This window comes from Prionailurus viverrinus, chromosome X, assembly GCF_022837055.1.
Source record: "Prionailurus viverrinus isolate Anna chromosome X, UM_Priviv_1.0, whole genome shotgun sequence".
NCBI lineage: Eukaryota > Metazoa > Chordata > Mammalia > Carnivora > Felidae > Prionailurus > Prionailurus viverrinus.
The window spans coordinates 49,256,176-49,278,917 of NC_062579.1; the positions used below are offsets into that span (position 1 = coordinate 49,256,176).

Genomic DNA, 22,742 nt, shown 5'->3' on the forward strand with positions numbered 1-22,742 from the left:
TTAAATATTTGATTTTTAATTTTTTTCATTTAAATTCAAGTTAGTTAACATACAGGGTAGTCTTGGCTTTAGGATTAGAACCCAGTGATTCATCTCTTCTGTATGACACCCAGTGCTCATCCTGAAAACTGCCCTCCTTAATGCCTATCACCCATTTAATCCACCCCCCTACATACCTCCTCTCTAGCAACTCTCAGTTTGTTTTCTGTATTTAAGAGTCTTATCGTTTGCCTCCCTCTCTGTTTTTATCTTATTTTTCCTTCCCTTCCCCTATGTTCATCTGTTGAGTTCTTCAAATTCCACAAATGAGTGAAATCGTGTAATATCTGTTTTCTCTGACTTATTTCGCTTAGCATAATACTCTCTAGCTCCATCCATGTTATTGCAAATGGCAAGATTTCATTCTTTTGCATTGCCAAGTAGTATTCCATTGTATGTATATACCACATCTTCTTTACCCATTCATCAGTAGGTGGACATTTGGGATTTTTCTGTAATTTGGCCATTGTTGATTGGAGTGCTATAAACATTGGAGTGTATGTGCCCTTTCGAATCACCATTTTTGTATCTTTTAGATAAATTCCTAGTAGTGCAATTGCTGGATCATAGGTAGTTCTATTTGTCATTTTTTGAGGAACCTCCATACTGTTTTCCAGAGTGACTGTGCCAGTTTGAATTCCCACCAACAATGCAAAAGGGTTCCCCTTTCTCCCTATCCTCGCCAATATCTGTTGTTTCCTGAGTTGTTAATTGTAGCCATTTGACAGTTTATGAGGCAGTATCTCATTTGGGTTTTGATTCGTATTTCCCTGATGATGAGTGATGTTGAGCATATTTTTATGTGTCTGTTAGCCATCTGGATGTCTTCTTTGAAAAAGTATCTATTCATGCCTTCTGCCCATTTCTTCACTGGATTATTTGTTTTTTGGGTGTTGAGTTTGGTAAGTTCTTCATAGAGTTTCGATACTAACCCTTTATCTGATAAGTCATTTGCAGATATCTTCTTCCATTTCATCAGTTGCCTTTTAGTTTTATTGATTGTTTCCTTTGCCTTGCAGAAGCATTTTATCTTGATGATTTCTCAATAGTTCATTTTTTATTTTATTTCCCTTGCCTCTGGAGACATGTCAAGTAAAAATTTGCTGTGGCCTGTTTCAAAGAGGTTGCTCTCTGTTGTCTCCTGTAGGATTTTGATGGTTTCCTGTCTCATATTTAGGTCTTTAATCCATTTTGAATTTATTTTTGTGTATGGTGTAAGAAAGTGGTGTAGGTTCATTCTTCTGCAGGTCACTGTCCAGTTCTCCCAGCACCATTTGCTAAAGAGACAGTCTTTTTTCCATTGGATACTCCTTCCTGCTCTTTCAAAGATTAATTGGCCATATATTTGTGGGTTTATTTCTGGATGCTGTATTCTATTCCATTAATCTATGTGTGTGTGTTTGTTCCAGTACCATCCTGTCCTGATGAGTACAGCTTTGTAATACAGCTTAAACTCCAGAATTGTGATGCCTCCAGCTTTGATTTTCTTTTTCAACATTACTCTGGCTATTCGGGGTCTTTTGTGGTTCCATACAAATTTTAGGATTGTTTGTTCTAGCTATGTGAAGAATCCTGATGTTATTTTGATAGGGATTTCATTGAATGTGTAGACTGCTTTGGGTAGTATCGCCATTTTAACAGTATTTGTTCTTCCAATCCATGAGCATCGAATATTTTTCCATTTCGTCATGTCTTCGATTTCTTTCATAAGCTTTCTATAGTTTTCAGCATACAGTTCTTTTACCTCTTTGGTTAGGTTTATTCCTAGGTATGTTATGGGTTTTGGTGCAATTGTAAATGGGATCGATTCTTTGATATCTCTTTCTGCTTCTTCATTATTGGTGTGTAGAAATGCAACTGATTTCTGTACATTGAATTGTATTCTGTGACTTTGCTGAATTTGTGTATCAGCTCTAGCAGTTTTTTGGTGGAACATTTTCCAGAATATATCACATATTGGGTCACAAAAGAACCCTCAACAGGCACAAAAAGATTGAAATCATACCATGCATATTTTCCAGTCACAACGCTATGAAACTTCAAATCAGCCACAAGAAAAAATTTGGAAATCCCTCAAATACATGGAGGTTAAAGAACATCCTACCAAGGAATGATGGGTTAACCAGGAAATTAAAGAAGAAATTAAAAAAATACATGGAAGCAAATGAAAATGAGAACATGACAGTTTAAACCCTTTGGGATACAGTCCCAAGAGGAAAACACATTACAATTCAGGCCTATCTGAAGAAGCTAGAAAGGTCCCAAATACACAACATACCTTGCAACTAACACCTAACCTTACACCTAAAGGAGCTAGATAAGGAGCAGCAAACAAAGCCCAAAGCCAGCAGAAGAAGGGAAATAATAAAGATTAGAGAAGAAATAAATGATGTGTAATCCAAAAAAAAGTAGAACATATCATTGAATCTAAGAGCTAGTTTTTTGAACAAATAAGCAAAATTTATAACGCCCTTGCCAGACTTCTTAACAAGAAAAGAAGACCCAAGTAAATAAAATCATGAATGAAGGAGGAGATATCACAACCAACACCACAGAAAACAAATGATAATAAAAGAATACTATAAAATATTATATGCCATCAAACTGGACTATCTGGAAGAAATGGACAAATTCCTAGACACCCACACACTGCCAAAACTCAAAAGGGAGGAAATAGAAAATTTGAACAGGCACATAACCAGCAAAGAAACTGAATCTGTTATCAAAAATGTCCCAAAAAATAAGAGTCCTGGGCCAGAAGACTTCCCAGGGGAATTCTACCAGACATTTAAAGAGTTAATGCCTGGGGCGCCTGGGTGGCTCAGTGGTTAAGCGTCCAACTTCAGCTCAGGTCACAATCTCGCGTTCCGTGAGTTCGAGCCCCGTGTCGGGCTCTGGTCTGATGGCTCAGAGCCTGGAGCCTGCTTCCGATTCTGTGTCTCCCTCTCTCTCTGCCCCTCCCCCGTTCATGCTTTGTCTCTCTCTGTCTCAAAAATAAATAAACTTAAAAAAAATAGAAAAATTAATAAAATAAAGAGTTAATACCTATTCTCAAACTGTTCCAAAAAATAGAAATGGAAGGAAACGTTCCAAACTCATTCTACAAAGCCAGAATTACATTGATTCTTAACCAGACAAAGACCCCACTAAAAAGGAGAATTACAGGTCAGTATCCCTCATGAATCTCTATGCAGAAATTCTCAGCAATATACTAGCAAACCAAATTAAACAGTACTATAAACGTACATAAAATCCACCATGATCAAGTGGGATTCATTCCACGGCTGCAGGGCTGGTTCAATACTCACAAATCAATCAATATGATACATCACATTAATAAAAGAAAGGATAAGAACCATATGATCCTTTCAATAGATGTAGAAAAAAACATTTGACAAAATACAGCATCCATTCTTTTCTTTTTTTTTTAATTTTTTTTATTTAATGTTTATTTATTTTTGAGACCTGAGCCGAAGTCGGATGCTTAACCGACTGAGCCACCCAGGCGCCCCACAGCATCCATTCTTGATAAAAACCCTCAAGAATGTAGCGATAGAAGGAACATAACTTAACATCATAAAAGCCATATTTGAAAGGCCCACAGCTATTATCATTCTCAATGGGGAAAACAGAGCTTTCCTCCTAAGGTCAGGGACAAGACAAGGATGTCCACTCTCACCACTGTTGTTGAACATAGCACTGAAAGTCCTAGCCTCAGCAATTAGACAACAAAAATAAAAGGCATACAAATTGGCAAGGTATTTTTTTAAGAAAAGTTTTCATTTATATGATATAGTTTAGCAGTGTCCTAATTAGGACTCATAAGTTGTTCAGGATCTATCTTGGCCTTCAGATTGAGATGTTATTTAAAAGGCAACATGACTGTTTTCAAACTTTTTTGTTTGGCGAAAGGCAAGGAGGAAAGAAAGAGGCAAATGAGTTGAGTGGGAAGTACTTAAGCAGTATCTGGACTGAACACTGGGAATTCATCACTGAAGGCCACATGATGGATGGGAAGCAGACACATACATAGATTATTTGTGATATGAAACATTATATGTGCTCTGAAAGCAGACTATACAAGTTGGCAAAGTGATCATATTATACCTAAGGGGTACAGAGTCAAGAAGGGCTTCATGGAGTAGGTGATGGCCTCTTGTGCTGAGTCTTGAATTATGAGATAATGTGGCAAAGGAGACAAATGGTTGGGAGCAGTGAAAGGTATTCCAGTTTGAGGAATGGCCATGTAAGCAAAGAGACAGAGGGGTGAAATAGGGTTAAGACTGAAGAACTGAAACAGAATGGTACTACTGGAAGGTCATATGGGAAAGGTTTTGGAAGAAATAAAGAGCTAGAGTTAGGCCTTGAATGCCAAGCTAATGCTTTGAATTTGTATACTGTAGGCCAAGTGGTTTTCAATGCCTGCCTAAGATCACTTAGACATTTAATAAAATTACAGATCTTCAGGTCCCACCTGTAACTTCAGATTCAGAAGATTTGGAGGTAAGTTAGAATGGGATCAGAGCTCTGTAGCTCCTCAGGTGATTCTGATATATCAGTGAATTAGGACACTGCTGTAGACCATAGGGAGTTATTAAATGGTATTAAGAGGAAGAGTTACAGAAGCAGATGTTTTAGATAGAATTTATGTGAGGTCCTGTGTAATTTCTGGGTTGGAGAGGATACGACACAAAGCATAAAGACTTCAATAAGAGAGTTGCAGTTATTCTGAAGGTGAGTTTGCATGAGTGTGTTTGGGCAGGAGGATGCAAGTTAGGCAGTACATTAACACATAATAGTCACTGATTGAAAAGTGATGGTAGGTGAAACACATTGACAAAATGTATTACAGTATACCCAGAATGACTCATGGCTTTCTGGATTGAGTCACTTGGGACTGCTATCCACAGTGAGAAACTTATCAAAAAGTTGATTGTGGAGTCAGAGAGACTTGAGTTCAAATCTTGCAGCCATCATTTACTGTCTATGGATCTTGGACAGAATGCTTAAGGTTTCTGGACTTAAGTGCTCTCTTCTACAAAATGAAAATAATGGTTCACACTTCATTAATTTGTCGTAAAGACTAAATGAGGTTAAGGTATGTAGAATGTAATGTAGCAGCTGAGACATATACGTGCCCAGTAAATATCAGTTATTATTGGCCCATATGTTATGATGTGAATTGCAGTGACATGGGGTAGGGGATTTGTATTATCTTCCAATTACCTCTATCCCCACAATCAAAATCCATATCTTATTTTGGGGAGCAGGACAGTTTTCCAAGTATCAAGCTAGTAGCTGATCTTGGGTCAGGCTTTGCTGTTTGTGTGTTTAAGAAAGCAGGGTATGGGAATGCAAGCTGGTGCAGCACTCTGGAAAACAGTATGGAGGTTCCTCAAAACACTAAAAATAGAACTGCCCTACAACCCAGCAATTGCACTACTAGGCATTTATCCAAGGGATACAGGTGTGCTGTTTCAAAGGGACACATGCACCCCCATGTTTATAGCAGCACTATCAACAACAGCCAAAGTATGGAAAGAGCCCAGATGTCCATCGATAGATGAATGGATAAAGAAGATGTGGTATATATATACAATGGAATATTACTCAGAAATCAAAAAGAATGAAATCTTGCCATTTGCAACCACATGGATGGAACTGGAGGGTATTATGCTAAGTGAAATTAGTCAGTCAGAGAAAGACAAAAATCATATGACTTCACTCATATGAGGACTTTGAGACAAAAAAGATGAACATAAGGGAAGGGAAACAAAAAATAATATAAAAACAGGGAGGGGGACAAAACATAAGAGACTCATAAATATGGAGAACAAACTGAGGGTTGCTGGAGGGGTTGTGGGAAGGGGGGATGGGATAAATGGGTAAGGAACACTAAGGAATCTACTCCTGAAATCATTGTTGCACTATATTCTAACTAATTTGGATGTAAATTTAAAAAAAACAAAAATTAAAATTAAAAAAAAGAAAGCAGGGTAAGCCTTATTGCTGGTATCAGTGAGACTGTTTTCCTAGCTTTTGTAGGTTCTTCGGGCCAACATAAAATGTCTAATTTTGGATTTCCAGATTGTGAACTGAACTTGGAATCTCATCAGCATTTCATTGCTACCTGAGTTATATCTGCTCATATGGTGCTATCTTTCCTCTCTTGGTTTCTGAAGCCCTTAGACACTTGGCAAAACACTTGTAACATTTCTTAAACTAAATTGTGTTTTCCTTGCCTCAAAGTCACAAAGAGACTTTAAAGTTAGAATTGTGAGGTTTTTTTTTTCAGTGCTTTCACAAGTTTTGCATAAGGGATGGTAGTGGCTGCTGCTTTTCTGCCTTAATTTGCAGTACTTGAAAGAGAAGGAAGCAGGGTCCCCTGTGTGGCTTAGTTGGTTAAGCATCTAACTCTTGATTTCAGCTCAGGTCATTGGCTCACAGTTGTGAGATGTAAGGAACCCCACGTTAGGCTCCATACTGTTAGCATGGAACCTGCTGTGGATTCTCTGTCTCCCTCTCTCATTGCTCCTCCCATGCTCTCTTTCTCTCTTTCTCTCAAAATAAACAAACTTAGAAAATACTTTATAAAAAAGGAAAGAGGAGGAAGCAGTATTGTATATTGCAGAGCTCACTGGATTGGGAGTCAGATGCCCTGGACTTTACTCCTAATGGGAAGTTGGAGTGGAATGAGGAAAATGGGGAGAAATGACCATTTGTTTTGAGTGTGTTAGACTCTTTTTCATGTATTTTCTGATGCATTTGTCACAAAACCCCTTTGAGGCTGGCACATTATTTTCTTCGTGTTGTAGATAAGAAAACTGATGGTAGGGAAGTTAGGTTCATCTTGTGCCCAACATTACATAACTGGTGATCAGTAGTAGAGGGGTTCAAACCTGAGTATCTCTTCCCCCAAAGCCTTTGCTTTTTACAATAGTGATGCTGCAACTTACTAGAAAATACCTTTAACTCTGAGATTCGTTTGTTTCATCTGTAAAATGGGGCTCTGTAACCTTTGCTCTGTATGGAAATAAATCTCAGACAAGACTTTGGATAGAAGACAATGATATTTGTGTCTTTAGATTCTTAATGTATTCTACGTGCCTCTCACAGTGCCTACCACATAGTAAGGCACTCAGTAAATTTCTTTCCAGCAAGGGGGTAGTTCTGTAATGGATGATATCCATTTTTATAGTTCCTACTTAATGCTATTACTGTCTTTTCAAAGATAACTGGGCTATAGATGAATGCCTGTTTGATGTTGGTCATTATATAGATTCTCCAGAGGTTGACTATTGCATATTCTAGACCCTAGGAAAAGTTAGTATACTCAATGTGACTAAAAATATTGCTCTACAACAGAACTCTGGCATAGGAATTATAACACCTGGCTTCTAGCCTCAGGACTATCTCTAGAAAACTATTTCTTCTGGTCAATTTTCTCTCATTTTATTGGCCCCCAAATTTCCCCTGGACAATAAGACAGTGTAAGTCAGTGGATTTAATCCCTGATTGGACATTATCACTAACATCAAACTTTTAAGAAATTTAATGCCTGGACCCCATCTTAATTTAATAAATCACAATGGGGGGTGGGAAGTTCCCCTAGTGATTTTACCATGCACCCAAGGGTGAAAACCATTCAGCCATATGATCTCTGAGAGTCATCTAGCCCTGACAGTCAATGAGAAGCAATGCCATATAGCATGGTAGACAAAGCATAGGTTTTGGAGTTAGCCAGACATGCATTCAAACCCTTGCTCTTATAGTTTAACTAGCTCTGTGATCTTGAAAAAAATATTCAGTGACTCTGAACCTATGGCACTTTGTTGTAAAATGGAGATAATCTGTGTATCCTGCAGTAGTCGTTGTAAGGATAAATCACCTTTGACGGAGCTTAACACATACTAAGCCCTCAGTCTCTTTAGTATCAGAAGTTCAAATGGAGGATGTGAAGAAAATATTGGTCCAATAAGATTTAACATGTAAATCAAAAACAAGTTGTTTCCTCATTTCCTGTTTTTTTTTTTTTTTGTAATGGATTCTGGAAACACATAATGTGGAAACCTCTCTCAGCCCTCAGATTTGATGACAATTCAGAAAGGAATCTGACTAGTTCTTCCATGGATGATTGGCTGAGATGACTAAGAAACCATTGGAAAGATTTTGGCTCACAGAATACAGCAGATGTGGCTTGGGAGATGTAAGGACATGACTATAATAAGGATTCATCAGTTGAGCCCGATTTCTGAAAGTGATTCCAGAAGAAAAGGACAGCTTGGTCATTTGGTGGGACACACTGATAAAAACAGTCTTGCTGCCACACTTCCAGCTGTCTTGGCATGTTTGTTAGTTGGTATAAACTACAGGAAAATGTAAATCACCAGTAGGCCTATAACTACTTGTCTCAACATGTCAGGTTTGCAGGTTGAGTATACATTAGAACTGCAGGCATCCTCATCTGATCTATCACAGAGTAAATACTTGACAAGTTATGTAAAACACCTTGCTAGGTTAGTAATAGGATTTTAGTACATGGTGGCCATTATTTTCTAGTACCTCCAGACAAAACACATAAGTTTCTCTTCCTTTAGTAACCACTGATCTTGGACCATTTAATAGTATTTTTCTTGCTATACATTGCATTAACCATTTGCACAGTTGTCATAGCTCAAAACAAGCCCATGAAAACTCCTCTGCAAACAGAGGCTGTCTTTCTCATCTTTATGTTCCCATCATTTGGCAGAGCTTTTCCTTTATAATGTATGAATGATGAATTTTTGAATTAATAAGTGAATGGTATGAGTGATATCTCTTCTTCCTCCATTTATGACCCATGATAAGGATTACTGTGTGTGTGTGTGTGTGTGTGTGTGTGTGTGTGTGTGTGTTGGGGGAGGAAGTGATTTTTGTAGCATGTGAAATATAACCTGGCTTGGAATATAAGGAAGGCTTCCACTATGGTAGAGTGAAGACTACCATAAAGCTACCCTTTCATAAAAGCAACAAACACACTAGCAAAAATTGTGAAAATCAACTTCTCCAGAACTCTGGAAAGGAAAGAAAACTAGCAAAAATCTGAGGTGCACTCATTCAAGAAAAATGGATGTATGTTCTCTGATCACATGGAAGTAATTAGAAATCAATAGCAGAAGGAAATATGTGAAACTCACAAATGTGGAGACTTAAATAACACATGCCTAAATAAACAGTGGATCAAAGAAGAAATCAAAAAGAGAAATGAGAAAATCCTTGACATGAATAATAGAAAAAATGTAACATACCAGAACCTGTGGGATACAGATAAGCTAAAGCAGTCTTTGAAAGAAAATTTAGAACTATAAATGCTTATTGCTGTAGTTTGAATGTCTGTGTTCCCCTTGAAAATTCATATGTTGAAATCCTAGTGCCCAATATAATGGGCAAATGAGGCCTTTGGGAAGTAGTTAGATATGAAGTGACATGTTCATGAATGTAATTAGTGCTTTTATAAAAGAATGCAATTAGAGCTTGCTTACCTTTCTACCATGTGAGGTTACAAGAAGTCTGCAATTGGAAGAGGGCCCTCACACAACAATTCTGGCACCTTGATTTAAGACTTTCTGCCTCTAGAGCCGTGATAGATAAATTTCTGTTGTTTATAAGCCATCCAGTCTATAGTATTTTGTTATACTAGCCAGAACAGATTAAACTCCTATATTAACAAAGAAGAAAATGCTCACATCAATAACTTAACTTTCCAGTTTAGGAAACTAGAAGAAAAGCAAAATATTAATAAAGATTAAAGTGGAAATAAATTAAATAGAGAATAAGAATAATCAATAGAATCATTGAAGTCAAAAGTTACTTTGAAAAGATCAACAAAATTGACAAACCATTAGATTTACTAAGAGGAAACGATAGAAGACTCAAATCACAAAATCAACAATGCAAGTGAGGACATCACTACCTACCTTAAAACAATAAAACAGGATTAAAGGGGAACACTATGAACAACCATATGCCAACAAATTACATAACCTAGATGAAATGGGAAATAGTCAAGAAGACACAAACTGCATAAACTGACTCAAGCAGAAATAGAAAATCTGAATGGGTCTATAAAAAGTAAAGAGAATAAATATAATATTACTTCATTGTATTAGCAATATAATAAACTTCCCATACCATCTGCTACCATATAACCCATTACAATATAATTGACTATATCCTTATGCTATCCCTTTTATTCCCATGACTTATTCATTCCATAATTGAAAGCCTGTGGGTAGCTACACTTGTGGTGAACATAGCATAATGTATAAACTTGCAGAATCACTATATTGTACATTTAAAGTGAATGTGACATTGTGTCAGCTATACTCAAAAAAAATTTTTTAAGCCAAAGAAAAAAAACAAAACCACAGGGACATAGCCAGTACAGTATGAAGAATTCAGCCTCTGGAGGGGGAATACCAGGACACTATGTACCTCCACCTTCATCTATTGAATGGAAATAATTATAAGTACCTACTTCTATCCGGGCACCAGAACTTATACACACTAACAAACATTGCTTTTCAATTAAACAAAAAGAAGAAGAAGAAAGAAAGAAAGTAAAAAGAAACTCACCATTTTGGGAAGCCCAAATCTAGATGTCTTCACTGGTGAATTCCATCAAACATTTACAGAAGAATTAGTATCAATCCTTTACAAATTGTTCCAAAAAATAAAACAGGTGGAAACACTTCCCAACTAATTCTGTTGACCAATGTTACCCAATAACAAAACCAAAAAGAAAACTACAGACCAATATAACTTTTGAATATTAATAAATAAAAAAATTCCCAATGAAATAACAAACCAAATCCAGCAACAAATAAAAAAGATTATGATCACAAGATGGATTTATGTCAATAACTTAAAATTGGGATTTATCTCAGGAAGGTAAGATTGGTTTAACTTCTGAAAATCAGTTAATTAATATAATGTACCATATTTAAGAGAATAAAGGCCCCATGATCATCTTAATAGATGCAGAAAATATTGGCAAAAAAATCTAACATTAGTTCACAATTAAAACATTCAACAGGCGGGGCGCCTGGGTGGCTCAGTTGGTTAAGCGTCCAACTTCAGCTCAGGTCATGACCTCACAGTCTGTGAGTTCGAGCCCCGCGTCGGGCTCCGGGCTGACAGCTCGGAGCCTGGAGCCTGCTCCCGATTCTGTGTCTCCCTCTCTCTCTGCCCCTCCCCTGCTCACACTCTGTCTCTCTCTCTCAAAAATAAATAAACATTAAAAAAAATTAAAAAAAAAAATTCAACAGGAATAGGAGGGAACATATTCAAACTGAAAATAGATATCTATGAAGACCCCACAACTAATATCATACTTAAGTGACTGAAAACTTTCCCAGTAAGATTGGGAACAAGACAAGGATATCTGCTCTCACCATTTCTGTTCACCATTGTACTGGAGGTTTTATCCAGGCCAATTGGACCAAACAGCAAAAACAAACAAACAAACAAAGATCTAAAAGGCATCTGTATTGGAAAGGAAAAAGTAAAAGTATCTTTATTCACAGATGATATAATCTTGTATATAGAAATTCCTAAAGAATCCATAATAAACTATTAGAACTAATAATGTAGTTCAGCAAAGTTGCTGAATACAAGATTGGTGTGCATAAATCAATTGTATTTCTGTATGTTAGCAAAGAATAATTTAAAAGTGATAGAACACAGTTCATAATATTATCAAATAGAATATTTACAAATAAATTTAGTGAAAGGTGCAAGACTTCTACAGTTAAAACTATGAAACACTGTGGAAAGATAAGATGTAAACAAATGGAAAAGCATTCCATTTTCATTGATCATAAACTTTAATATTGTTAAGATGACAGTATTCCTCATAGATTCAAGGCAATCCCTCTGAAAATCCAGCTGGATTCTTAGCAGAAATGGAAATATCAGTTGTAAAATTCGTATTTAAATACAAAAAACCTAGAATAGCCAAAATAAATCAAAAGATGTTCAACATCACTCATCATCAGGGAAATTCAAGTGAAAACCACAATGAGATATCACTTTACACTTGTCAGAATGGCTAAAATCAACAACGCAAGAAACAAAAAATAATGTAGAAGATAGTATGGAGGTTCCTCAAAAAGTTAAAAATAGAACTACCCTACAATCCAGCAATTGCACTACTGAGTATTAACCCAAAGAATACAAAAGCACTAATTCAAAGGGATACATGCACCCCCATGCTTATTGAAGTATTATTTACAATAGTCAAGATATTCCAATTAACAAGTAGCCCAACTGTCTATCCACAGATAAATAGGTAAAGAAGAATGTGGTATATATACTACTCAGCCATAAAAAAGATTGAAATCTTGCCATTTGCAACAACATGGATGGACCTAGAAGGTATAATGCTAAGTAAAATAAGTCAGTCAGAGAAGAACAAATACCATATGATTTTACTCATATGTGGAATTTAAGAAACAAAACAAATGGTCAAAGAAAAAAAGAAGAGACAAACAAACAAACAAAACAGACTCTTAACTGTAGAGAACAAAGATTACCAGAGAGGAGGTGGGGGGGGGGGATGGTGAAATAGGTGATGGGGATTAAGAGCACACTTATTGTGATGAGTACAGAGTAATGTATGCAATTATTGAATTGCTGTATTGTACACCTGAAACTAATATGACACTGTATGTTAATTATACTGGAATTTAAAACACAAATAATCAACAAACAAAAAAAACCCAAAACAATCTTGAGATAGAAGAACAAAGTTGGAGGATTCACACTTCCTGATTCCGAAACTTACTAAAAGCTACAGCAATCAAGACTGTGTGGTCCTGGCATAAGTATGACACATAGAGACCAATGAAATACAATTGAGACCTCCCCCCAAATAAACCGTTACATTATGGTTAAATGATTTTCAACAATGATAGCATGCCCATTCAATGGGAGAAAGAATAGTATTGTCAACAAATAGGACAATGGTATATTCACATGCGAACAAATGAAGTTCTTTTTTTTAAATAGGAATGTCTTTTTTTAATGTTTATTTATTTATTTTTGAGAGAGAGAGAGAAAGAGAGAGCACAAGTGGGAAGGGTCAGAGTGAGAGGGAGACATAGAATCTGAAGCAAGCTCCAAGCCATCAGCACAGAGCCCCATGTGGGGCTCGAACTCACAAACTGTGAGCTCATGACCTGAGCTGAAGTTGGATGTTTAACTGACTGAGCCACCCAGGCGCCCCCACTTTTTTATACCAAAAATTATCTCAAAATGTATCATGGACCTAAATGCTGGAGCTAAGTCATTAAAACTCAAAGAAAATGTAGGAGTAAATCCTTGTGACCTTGTGTTAAGCAATGTTTTTTTTTAGCTTATAACACCAAATGCATAGAAACAACAGAAAAAAAACGATACATTGGACTTCATCAAATTTTAAAACATTTATACTGCAATCAATACCATCAAAAAAGTAAAACTCTAACCCATGGAGTGAGAGAAAACATTTGCAAGTCATGGATATAAGAGTATTGAATCTAGAATATACAAAGAACTCTTACCATTCCATGATTAAAAGGCTAATAGCCAGCCCAGTTTTAAAATGTGCAAAGACTGGGGCGCCTGGGTGACTCAGTCGGTTAAGCATCTGACCGGCTCAGGTCATGATCTCACGGTTCACGAGTTCGAACCCCCCATCGAGCTCTGACAGCTCAGAGCCTAGAGCCTGTTTCAGATTCAGTTTCTCCCTCTTTCTCTGCCCCTCCCCTGCTCATACTCTGGCGCACACTCACTCTCTCGCTTGCGTGCTCTCTCTCTCTCTCAAATAAATAAAACATTTAAAAATTAAAAAAAATAAAATGTGCAAAGACTTTGAATAGACCTTTCTCCAAAGAACATGTACAAATGAAAAATGTTCAACACCATTACTCAATAGAGAAATGCAAATCAAGACCAAAATATGACATCACTTCACACTCACTAAGGTGACTATAGTAAAAAAGACAAATAGCTTGGATGTGGAAAAATTAGATCCAGTATACATTACTGGTAAAAATATAAAATGGTGCAGCCACTTTGGAAACTAGCCTGGAGGTTTCTGAAAGTGTCACCATTTGACTTTTGAAATAGTAATTTCACATATTATATATATATATATATATATATATATATTCATTGCAGCAGTATCCATAAAAGCCAGAGTGAAAGCAACTCAAATGTCCAGCTGATGAATGGATAAACAAATGTGGTATATCCATGTAATGCAATATTACACAGAAATAACAAATGAAGCAATGATACATGCTACAACGTGGATGAATCTTAAAAACAGTATGCTAAATGAAAGAAGCAAGTCACAAAAGATTGTGTTGTATAATTCCACTTATATTAAATGTCCATAAAGGGCAAATCTTTAGAGACAGAAATTGAATTAAGATCTGAGAGAAGGAAGAAATGGGGAGTGACTGCTAATGGGTACTGGATTTATTTTTGGAGTCATGAAAATATTATAAAATTAGTTTATGGTAATAGTTTGTAGTAAAATTAGTTTGTGAATATGCCAAAATAGGTGAATTTTATGGTATGTGAATCATATATCAATAAATTTGTTAAAAACCAAATTAAATTAAACCTAGGTTATAACACAAGTATTATATGTCCTTGGCAATTTAGAATAGCAGGAGAATATGGATTTGGGGGGAAATGATGCCAAGTTTGAATCCTGGCTTTGCCACTTAGTAGCCATATGAACTGAAACAGGTAATTTACCTTATCTAAGTCCCAGTTTGCATTATTTTCAAAGGAATGGTAATCATATCTACCTCAGAGCTGGGTTTTTAGAACCTAGTTCTCCAATCTCTCCTTCCTTCCACTTTCTCGTGAGATTATTATAGTAATGGCCATCTGTGAAAAAGTGTGCCAGCAACAGAGTGGAATGTTTAACTTCCCAAAATCTCATTGAATCTTTATAGCAATTTTGTGAACTCTATATTTTTATGCCCATTTTACATGTGAATAAAATGACTTGTTCAAGGTTTTTCTGTTAGAAAGTGGTAAAGTTGGGCATGAAAACCAGATCTTCTACCTATTATATCTTTCCACTTCAACAAGGCCTTACTTAATTGGAGAAGTGGAGAGCTGTGATGTAAAGTCAGGTAGTACTTTTAAAAAGAAAACATGACTATTCTCTTGGACAGCCATCAAATTTCAAATCTCAGACTTAGATGGGAAAAGAAAGCTACGAGACTTACCTTGTTACTTTGTCAATTTCTCCACTGAAATAACCCTGTGCCCATAAAGAAGTAGGCACAAGAGACCTATGAGGAGAAATTAACTTTGAACTCTTGAATTTTATTATAAAAATTCATGTAGAGTTGTCATTATATCCCACAATGTGGTTAACAAACAATATATTTTAGGTTACTAAACATCAGGAAAAATATGATGCTTTTATAAAGATGTTTGGTGGTTTTCTAAATTTCTTCTTGTTTGAAAAGTGCAGTGATATTTATCAAAAAGCTACACTTTTAACACATCTATCCTTTTTTCCCCTTATCTATACACTTGTATTTACCTTTCCCTAAATGCGCTGGATAGCCAAGAAGGATGGTCTTTTTTATTTTAAGGATATTAGACATCTCCCCTATTTTTATGGCAAAGCAGAAGGTGCAGGCAACCTAAACTTACAATGCAGCTATTATGTGGCAGGCACAGGGGGAAGGGCTTAACATGTACTATTTAATGTAATTCTCGCAAAAGCCCTCTAGATAGAAAGTATCCCCACTCTCCACATGAGACAAATGGAGTTCAGAGAGCCTTAATGACTGGGACCAGGGTTCAGTGGTGGATGCAGGATTCCAGCCCACCTCTGCCTGGCTCCAAAGCCCTGCTGAGTTGACATTCATCCTTCAAGGAACACTAGTCTGTGACTTCTGTATTTCACATTGGTTCCACAGTTCTTGGAGAATTTGCTTAAAGTAGTCAGACCCTTTAAAGTATTTTCAACTCAGACAGACAGACAAACAGACAGACAGACAGACTGAGATTATAGGTAGGTGCTGAAGATTTCTGAGCCCAACTTCTCCATAGTTGAGCTGGCATTTGTAGACCTGTAGCTTCTAGTAATCCACTTTTATTTAATTAATTGTGAAACTGTTGAAGTAGTATTCTGGTTTAGGAAACTTCCATTTTATAGGGCAGCATTTTTCCTTCAGACCCATAAAACTGAGTGCACTGCATTGGGATAATAAGTGAGCATGTACCCCGGGGGAAGCAGGAAGAAATATAAACGTTCCATGCAAATTCTGAACTTGCTTGTTCTCAAAGCAAACCTTTGCTACATTTGCACTTAGGATGTTATTTAGGAGAATGTTAGAAACTCTCAGTTTTTTTTTCTTTCACTATGTGCTGTTGTAGCGATACAAAGCTTTCATGTAACATATCAGTTAGTTATGCAGCATAGTAATAAAATGAACACTCATGAGCCCTGGTTAAAGAATAAGAACATTTACACCATTTTTTTTTTGTTTACTGCTGTAACTGCAGGACTTACAATGGTGCTTGGTATGTAGTAGACACTTAATAAATATTTTTAAATGAATACATAAATACATAAACTTGTATCCTCCTTCCTTATATCATTAACCACAGTCTCTCCTTAGAAGTAACCATAATCCTATATTTGGGGTTGATTATTCACTTGAATGTTTATGATTTTTCAAATATATATTACCAAATTATATTTTGTTTACTTTTGCCTTTTTTGGGATATGTATGTAATGGAATCATAATATATAGGCTATTGTGATTTATGTCTTTTATGTAATATTAGATTGTAAGATTTACCTATGTGTACCTGTATTCTGTTCCTCATTATTGCTGAATTGTATTTTATTGAATGAATGTGCTGTAATTTATTTATCCTTTCTCCTTTCAGTGGATGTTTATCATTTCTGTTTTTATAAATATAGCTGCTATGACACCATTCCTGACTTGCTTGCTGGTACAAATGTGCATGAGTTTCTGTAGGATATAAACCTGGGATTGGAACTCTTATTACAGTTTTCATTTACAATGTCCAATGGTCAGCCCATAAGGCAGAACTGAAATGTTCCTTTTGTCTACACTACACCAGGGTCAGTGGAAGTGCTGTCCAAAATATTTTTCCAGAAAGAGGAAGGGTATGTAGGTAAGCAGAGACCAGCCTGGTGAGGTTAGCAGATATCTCAGGCCTTTAGTCAAAGTGGGCTATAATTAGGAAAGTTCAAATTCTAAAATTGCCTTTATTATTTCTCTTCTTCTTCCTCTTCTTTTACTGTTATCTTTATAAGTGGTGTGTTTTATTGAACTCATATCTAATGAACAAAATATTGATGACTTTCTTCAGTCTTAAACATTGATTATAAATTTTATTAATTAGATTATTTTGAACTGCATTTTAAATTGTAATATAGATGAAAATTTCTGCTTCATAAAGTCTCTTTTCAAGAATACCTCTTATTTATTCAGGTTTTCATGTTGTATATCTAATATTTATTTTCCAATTATATGATAAAATTACTATAATTATAATTGTCATCTTGTTTATCCAAATATACCTTTATGCCTTTCAAAAATCATTCCTGTCTTTGAGGTGCTTCCTTATCTGTAGCAATCTGCACTCTGCCTTACTATATCATCTACTATGTTGTGTTACAGTTCCTTGATTCCTGTATTTCTTCTGTACTAGATAGTAAATTTCTTAGAGGCAAGAATAATATATTGATTATCACAATGTCCCCAGAACCTAATCCTTTGCAAGGTTTGTAAGGCCAAGTGCTAGGAATTGAGTTGAATACATCTATCTAATCTCAACCTTCAATTTTATAACATGATTAGTCATGGATTATGAACCAGCACTTTGGAGGCAGACTTACCTAGGATGGAATCTGGCATTCCCATTTATGACATGAGTGGTCTTGAACAAGTTTAATTTTCCTGAACATCAGTTTCCTCTACTATGATATACAGATGATACAGAGCTATTTGGCAGGGTTTGGAGGAAGATTAAATGAGATGATATACATGAAATGGCCTTGCACATGAAGTGCCTAAATACATGTCCTTTTGATTTTATTTGAATGGCTTGCATTAGTTTCAGAAGTCAAAAAAAGAGAGAAAAGGATGAAGACACTTGTAAAAACAAACAAAAAAAAACTTCTGCTGCTTCTCCTTATTTTATGAATGAGGATAGGGACACATTCTTTACCCAAGGAAATGAAAATTTTAGCCAAAGGGATGATGTTCTTAGCATTTCGCCCATTTATATATGGGAAGTGAGCTATTTTCCTGTGGAACTGGTGGTCCTGCTAATTCTGGTTTGATAGGCAGACTCCTGCTGGCTTTCCAGTCAAGGTAGGAAAGTGAGATCTTTTGGGGGAGAAAAGATAGCCAGCTGCTGGGTTTACATATAAGCCGAATTTTTTTAGTGATTTCTGCAGTACTTGGGACATGAATAAAGGCTAATATTTGTGTCTTAGAGGTAAAGTGCTTGTCAAGTATAGCCTAAGCAAAAATATTCTTTGCTCTTGCCCTTGCCAGGGCTGATCCCTGGTTATTGATGGGAAGATAACATTTCATGCTTTTTTGGATTCTGATAACTATGCTGAGCTTGATAGAGCCATGTGTGTAGAAAGTAAGAGAGTAGCAGAAAGATAATAGTGTAATGGAAACTATGTTGGATTTGGAGCCAGTTAGTCCTGGGCTTGTTGTCAAATCACTTTGGACTTTACCTCTCTGAATGTGAGTTTCTTCATTTGATGTAATAATGACCAAAAAAAAAATGTTTCTCAGAGTTGTTTTGACGTGTAGAAATCACCCAACACAACAAACAGGCTGCCATTAAGACTTATTTTCCTTCCTTCCTTAGTAAGGGAGAAGTGCTCAGAAAAAAAAAATATGGCTACATTCCTGTGGATGAGAATATGGGGAATTATCATCTACCTAAAGCAGATTAACCCAGGACATCATTTTTTTTAATGCTTAGACATAGGGTATAGGAGAGAAAAATAATTTGACTTTTGATTAGTAAGAACCATATTTTATTTGTTTAAACTTGAATTAATTACTACAGGAGACTCAGAATTTTACTTCTATTAAGGTTTTAGGATTGGCTTTCTGACCCTCTCCTTCATATCCATCTGAAAGGACTCAGATACAGATCTTCTTAGAGATAAGAAGTTTAGACTAGATGACTCCTGAAGCTCCATCCTATCCTAAAGACCCTATGGGTATTTTAATGGCCAAGTGTTGAGATGGTAGCCTGAGAAATTTCCAGCATCACTGTGTGTCATTTCCCAACAAGAACCTCAGGTGTAAGGATTTTGCTATTTTATATTGCAGAATGGAGGTGAGGGGATGTCTACATGATCTAGAGAGATGACTAAGGAAAGTGAGGGAATGGCGGGGGAGAAGACCAAAGAAGGCTGGTATGATAACACTAATCATGATCCCTCACTTGTGTATTCATTTTAAAGGCTTTTTATCTTTTTATATAATTTATACTGCCACTCACAATAGAGCTCAGTAGGATGGGCAATACTATTCCTATTTACAGGTGAAAGTGAGGCTTAGAGAACTAGAGCAAAGGATGCCAAACTGCTTTGTTGCTTAGTCTCTTTTGGCCATAGATCTCCCTTTGGATAAGGTAAGGCCATATAGCTGGGTTGATACCATTTAATTGCTCTAAAATTGTTTCCTGACCACCATTTTAAGTTAGATACCTTAACCTGAGCACTCAGGTTTCTGTCTTCATCTATCCCTCATGTAAACATAGCCCATGAGACTGGCTGACCCCAGAGAACTTCTTGAATTCCTTAGCAGGATCTAAAAAGTCTTGTCCACATGACAGGAAACCCCACAGACGTCATCACTAGAAGTAGCAGAAAAATCAGCTTCACACTGACTCAATGAAGCAAGAAATAATCTTGTTTTCTAAATAATAATAATTTACACATGTAAATTTGCTCCTAAAGACCTCAGACTTCTATCCTCTTATTTCTGCTAGGCACTGACATGTGTTGCATTGTTTCTCCTGTGTCTTTCCAGTTTGGAGACTTCCAGGGACCATGTCTTACCCATTGACTATTACTTTCCGCCCCAGAAGACCTGCCTGATCTGCGGTGATGAAGCTTCTGGCTGTCACTATGGAGCTCTCACTTGTGGAAGCTGCAAAGTGTTCTTTAAAAGAGCCGCTGAAGGTAAGGGGTCTTGTACACTCACTTCTACCTCCCTTTCTTCTTTATCTTATATAGAGATACACCAATCTTCCAGAGCCCAGGATTTTATCATTTCAAAGTTAGAGTCGCTGGTGAGACACTCTCAAAGAACCTAAGAGCCTAAAGAAACAAGTTTTCATACTTGCTGGTCCCCTGGCTTCAGCAGCCTTGGTAGTACAGGCAATGTATTCAGTGAAGGTGGTCCCATCTGGTGCTTACAGCTTGGAAGGGTCCTACAAATAAAAGAAAATTAATTATTTGAAAAGATTTAATTTCTTCCCTGTTTGTGTTCCACTTTGTTGCATAGTGATGGAAAAATTGTCTTTATTAGAGAAGTCAGAAGTGGAGAAACACCAACTGAGTCCCTAACCCATTCTCTGTAGTGAATATGGGAATGTTCCTTCACAAAGTCTCCCTGGCCTCAGCCCCAGAAACAAAGCAGACCATCAGTCTGTGCACCTGCTCCCTTCTGCTGCTGCCTTTTTGAGACCTCTTTGAATTAATAGCCCCTATATAAGTAGGGATCCAGAGTGATGAAACACTTTTGTTTTTTCCATAGACTTGCCTTCAGGATCTGTCCATTGGTCCAGCACCCCAAGCTAAGTTTCATCTTATATTTGGCTCAAGCCCCTGACTTCTTAGTCCTATTTAGCTTAGAACAGTTCATGTCTGATCCGCTACCAGAGGTGCTCAGCCTACATCCTACAGCAAGAACTCCCATTTCCAGACCTCCTATATATGCTAGTGACTCCTTCCTTCACAATCAACCTGGGCTCAAACCTCCTATTCATCCACTGCCTTCCCCATCCTGTCCTAAGAGCTTGTTTTCACAAAGGGACACTGATAAACAGCCCATAGACAGACATACTCTGCTCTGGGGGCACACCCAGTTGCCAAACACCAGTATCTACTCCTGCCTTCACTTTCCACAAAGGAAATACTTCCTTCCAAGACCTATCCTTCTCTTTCTTTAGCCTAGAAGTATTGAGTTCCAAGTCAGAACCCAAACAGGCAGCCTTTCCTTATGTAAGGGCTATAAACCCTGAGGACACTCTTAAAAGTGGCAGGTATATAAGCCACACCTTTCACCAGAAATGTTATAGCATCCACCAGAGGAGAACAGAAGCATCAGAGAGCTTTTGGCATCTAGACAAAAGGTGCAAAGCAGGTGCCCTTTACTAGTTTTTGCATTGGTAGACATTTGGAATTATTATTGCCTTCTCATCATTTTAGCCAGGTGGCAGGAATACTTATAAAACAGAAAGTCATTATTTTGTTTTCTTCCAGTCCCCAAAGCAACAAAGAGACAGCTAGAATTTAGTATTACTGAAAATATGCTGCATGTTCCTTCCATACCCCCAAGTGGCCTATTGCTACTGCTTGTACTGGGATAGTTTGATGTGCAGGGCCCCAGTACTTAGACCTAGGCAGTTTGGAAAGAAACACAGAGAGCAGTACCTGCTTTTCTTAAGAGTACTTACACAAGGATAGCTGTCAGATAAGAAAGCAAGGAATAGCCCCTAATGACTTCATATCATCTCACCCCAACTTCCCCAGTGGATTCTGCTTCCTCCCTCTACCCCATCATCCATTAGGCCTTGTCTGTAGAGCATAGAATAAACCAGGGCACCTATCTAGAGACTTTGTGTCAGAAAGCCCAGACAGCACAGTAATAGCAGTCATATCAGATGGGGAAAGAGTTCAAATAAGCAACTGAACGAGCAAATACAAGTCAAATAGAGTAGATTGTGTTTGATGCTGCCTCTGGTTTTATAGATCTGGGTCACAATACTGTTATTTTTGGAAAACAGGGAAAGTAATCAAACATTGTAAAAGGGAATATTTTGCTGTCATAACGTATTCCACATGGAAGCTTTGTTCAGAAGTTAGAGGTGAAGGAGGAAGGAAGGCAGAATGGCAGCTGGCAGGGATTCCTGGGAGGAGCTGTGCTATGGTGTGTATCTTGGACTATTTGAGAGCAAGGAAGCAGAGAGGGGTAATCACTCAACTTGCAGAACACTTGGAAATCCAGCAAGGTCTTAAAATGCTCTAGACCTTAGAATAATTTAAGTTATGGAAACTTGGTAATATTTTCTTTGAGAAAATGAGCCTCCATGGGCTCATGGGGCCAAATACTCTTGACTCTTTGACATACAAAAAAATCACAAATGGATTTCTTACAAAGCTGTGGATCCCCTTGGTTCCTTTGGAATATGAACCCCAGGTTCCAGTCCTGAGCCCTTTGAGGGATAGGAGAAGATGGTATAAACACACACACACACAGAAAAGAAAGCAAAAAATGGCATTTTCTTTCTTCCTCCCATCTGAAAAACTTGGTGACTTGAGTTTACTACTGTCATTATCTCTGTTTGAAGGCGGGGGGCTGTCTTATTATCCACAGGAAACATTTATTGATTCCGATTTTTCCCC

General features: G+C 37.0%; 1 protein-coding gene across 1 annotated transcript in view; it reads left to right on the forward strand.

The window, feature by feature from the left end:
• AR (androgen receptor) overlaps positions 1-22,742 on the forward strand; it is a 180,112-nt gene that overhangs the window by 84,424 nt on the left and 72,946 nt on the right. The window contains exon 2 of the mRNA XM_047844059.1: positions 20,143-20,294. Within this exon, the coding sequence (XP_047700015.1) occupies positions 20,143-20,294 (152 nt within the window). The remainder of the gene's footprint in view (positions 1-20,142; positions 20,295-22,742) is intronic.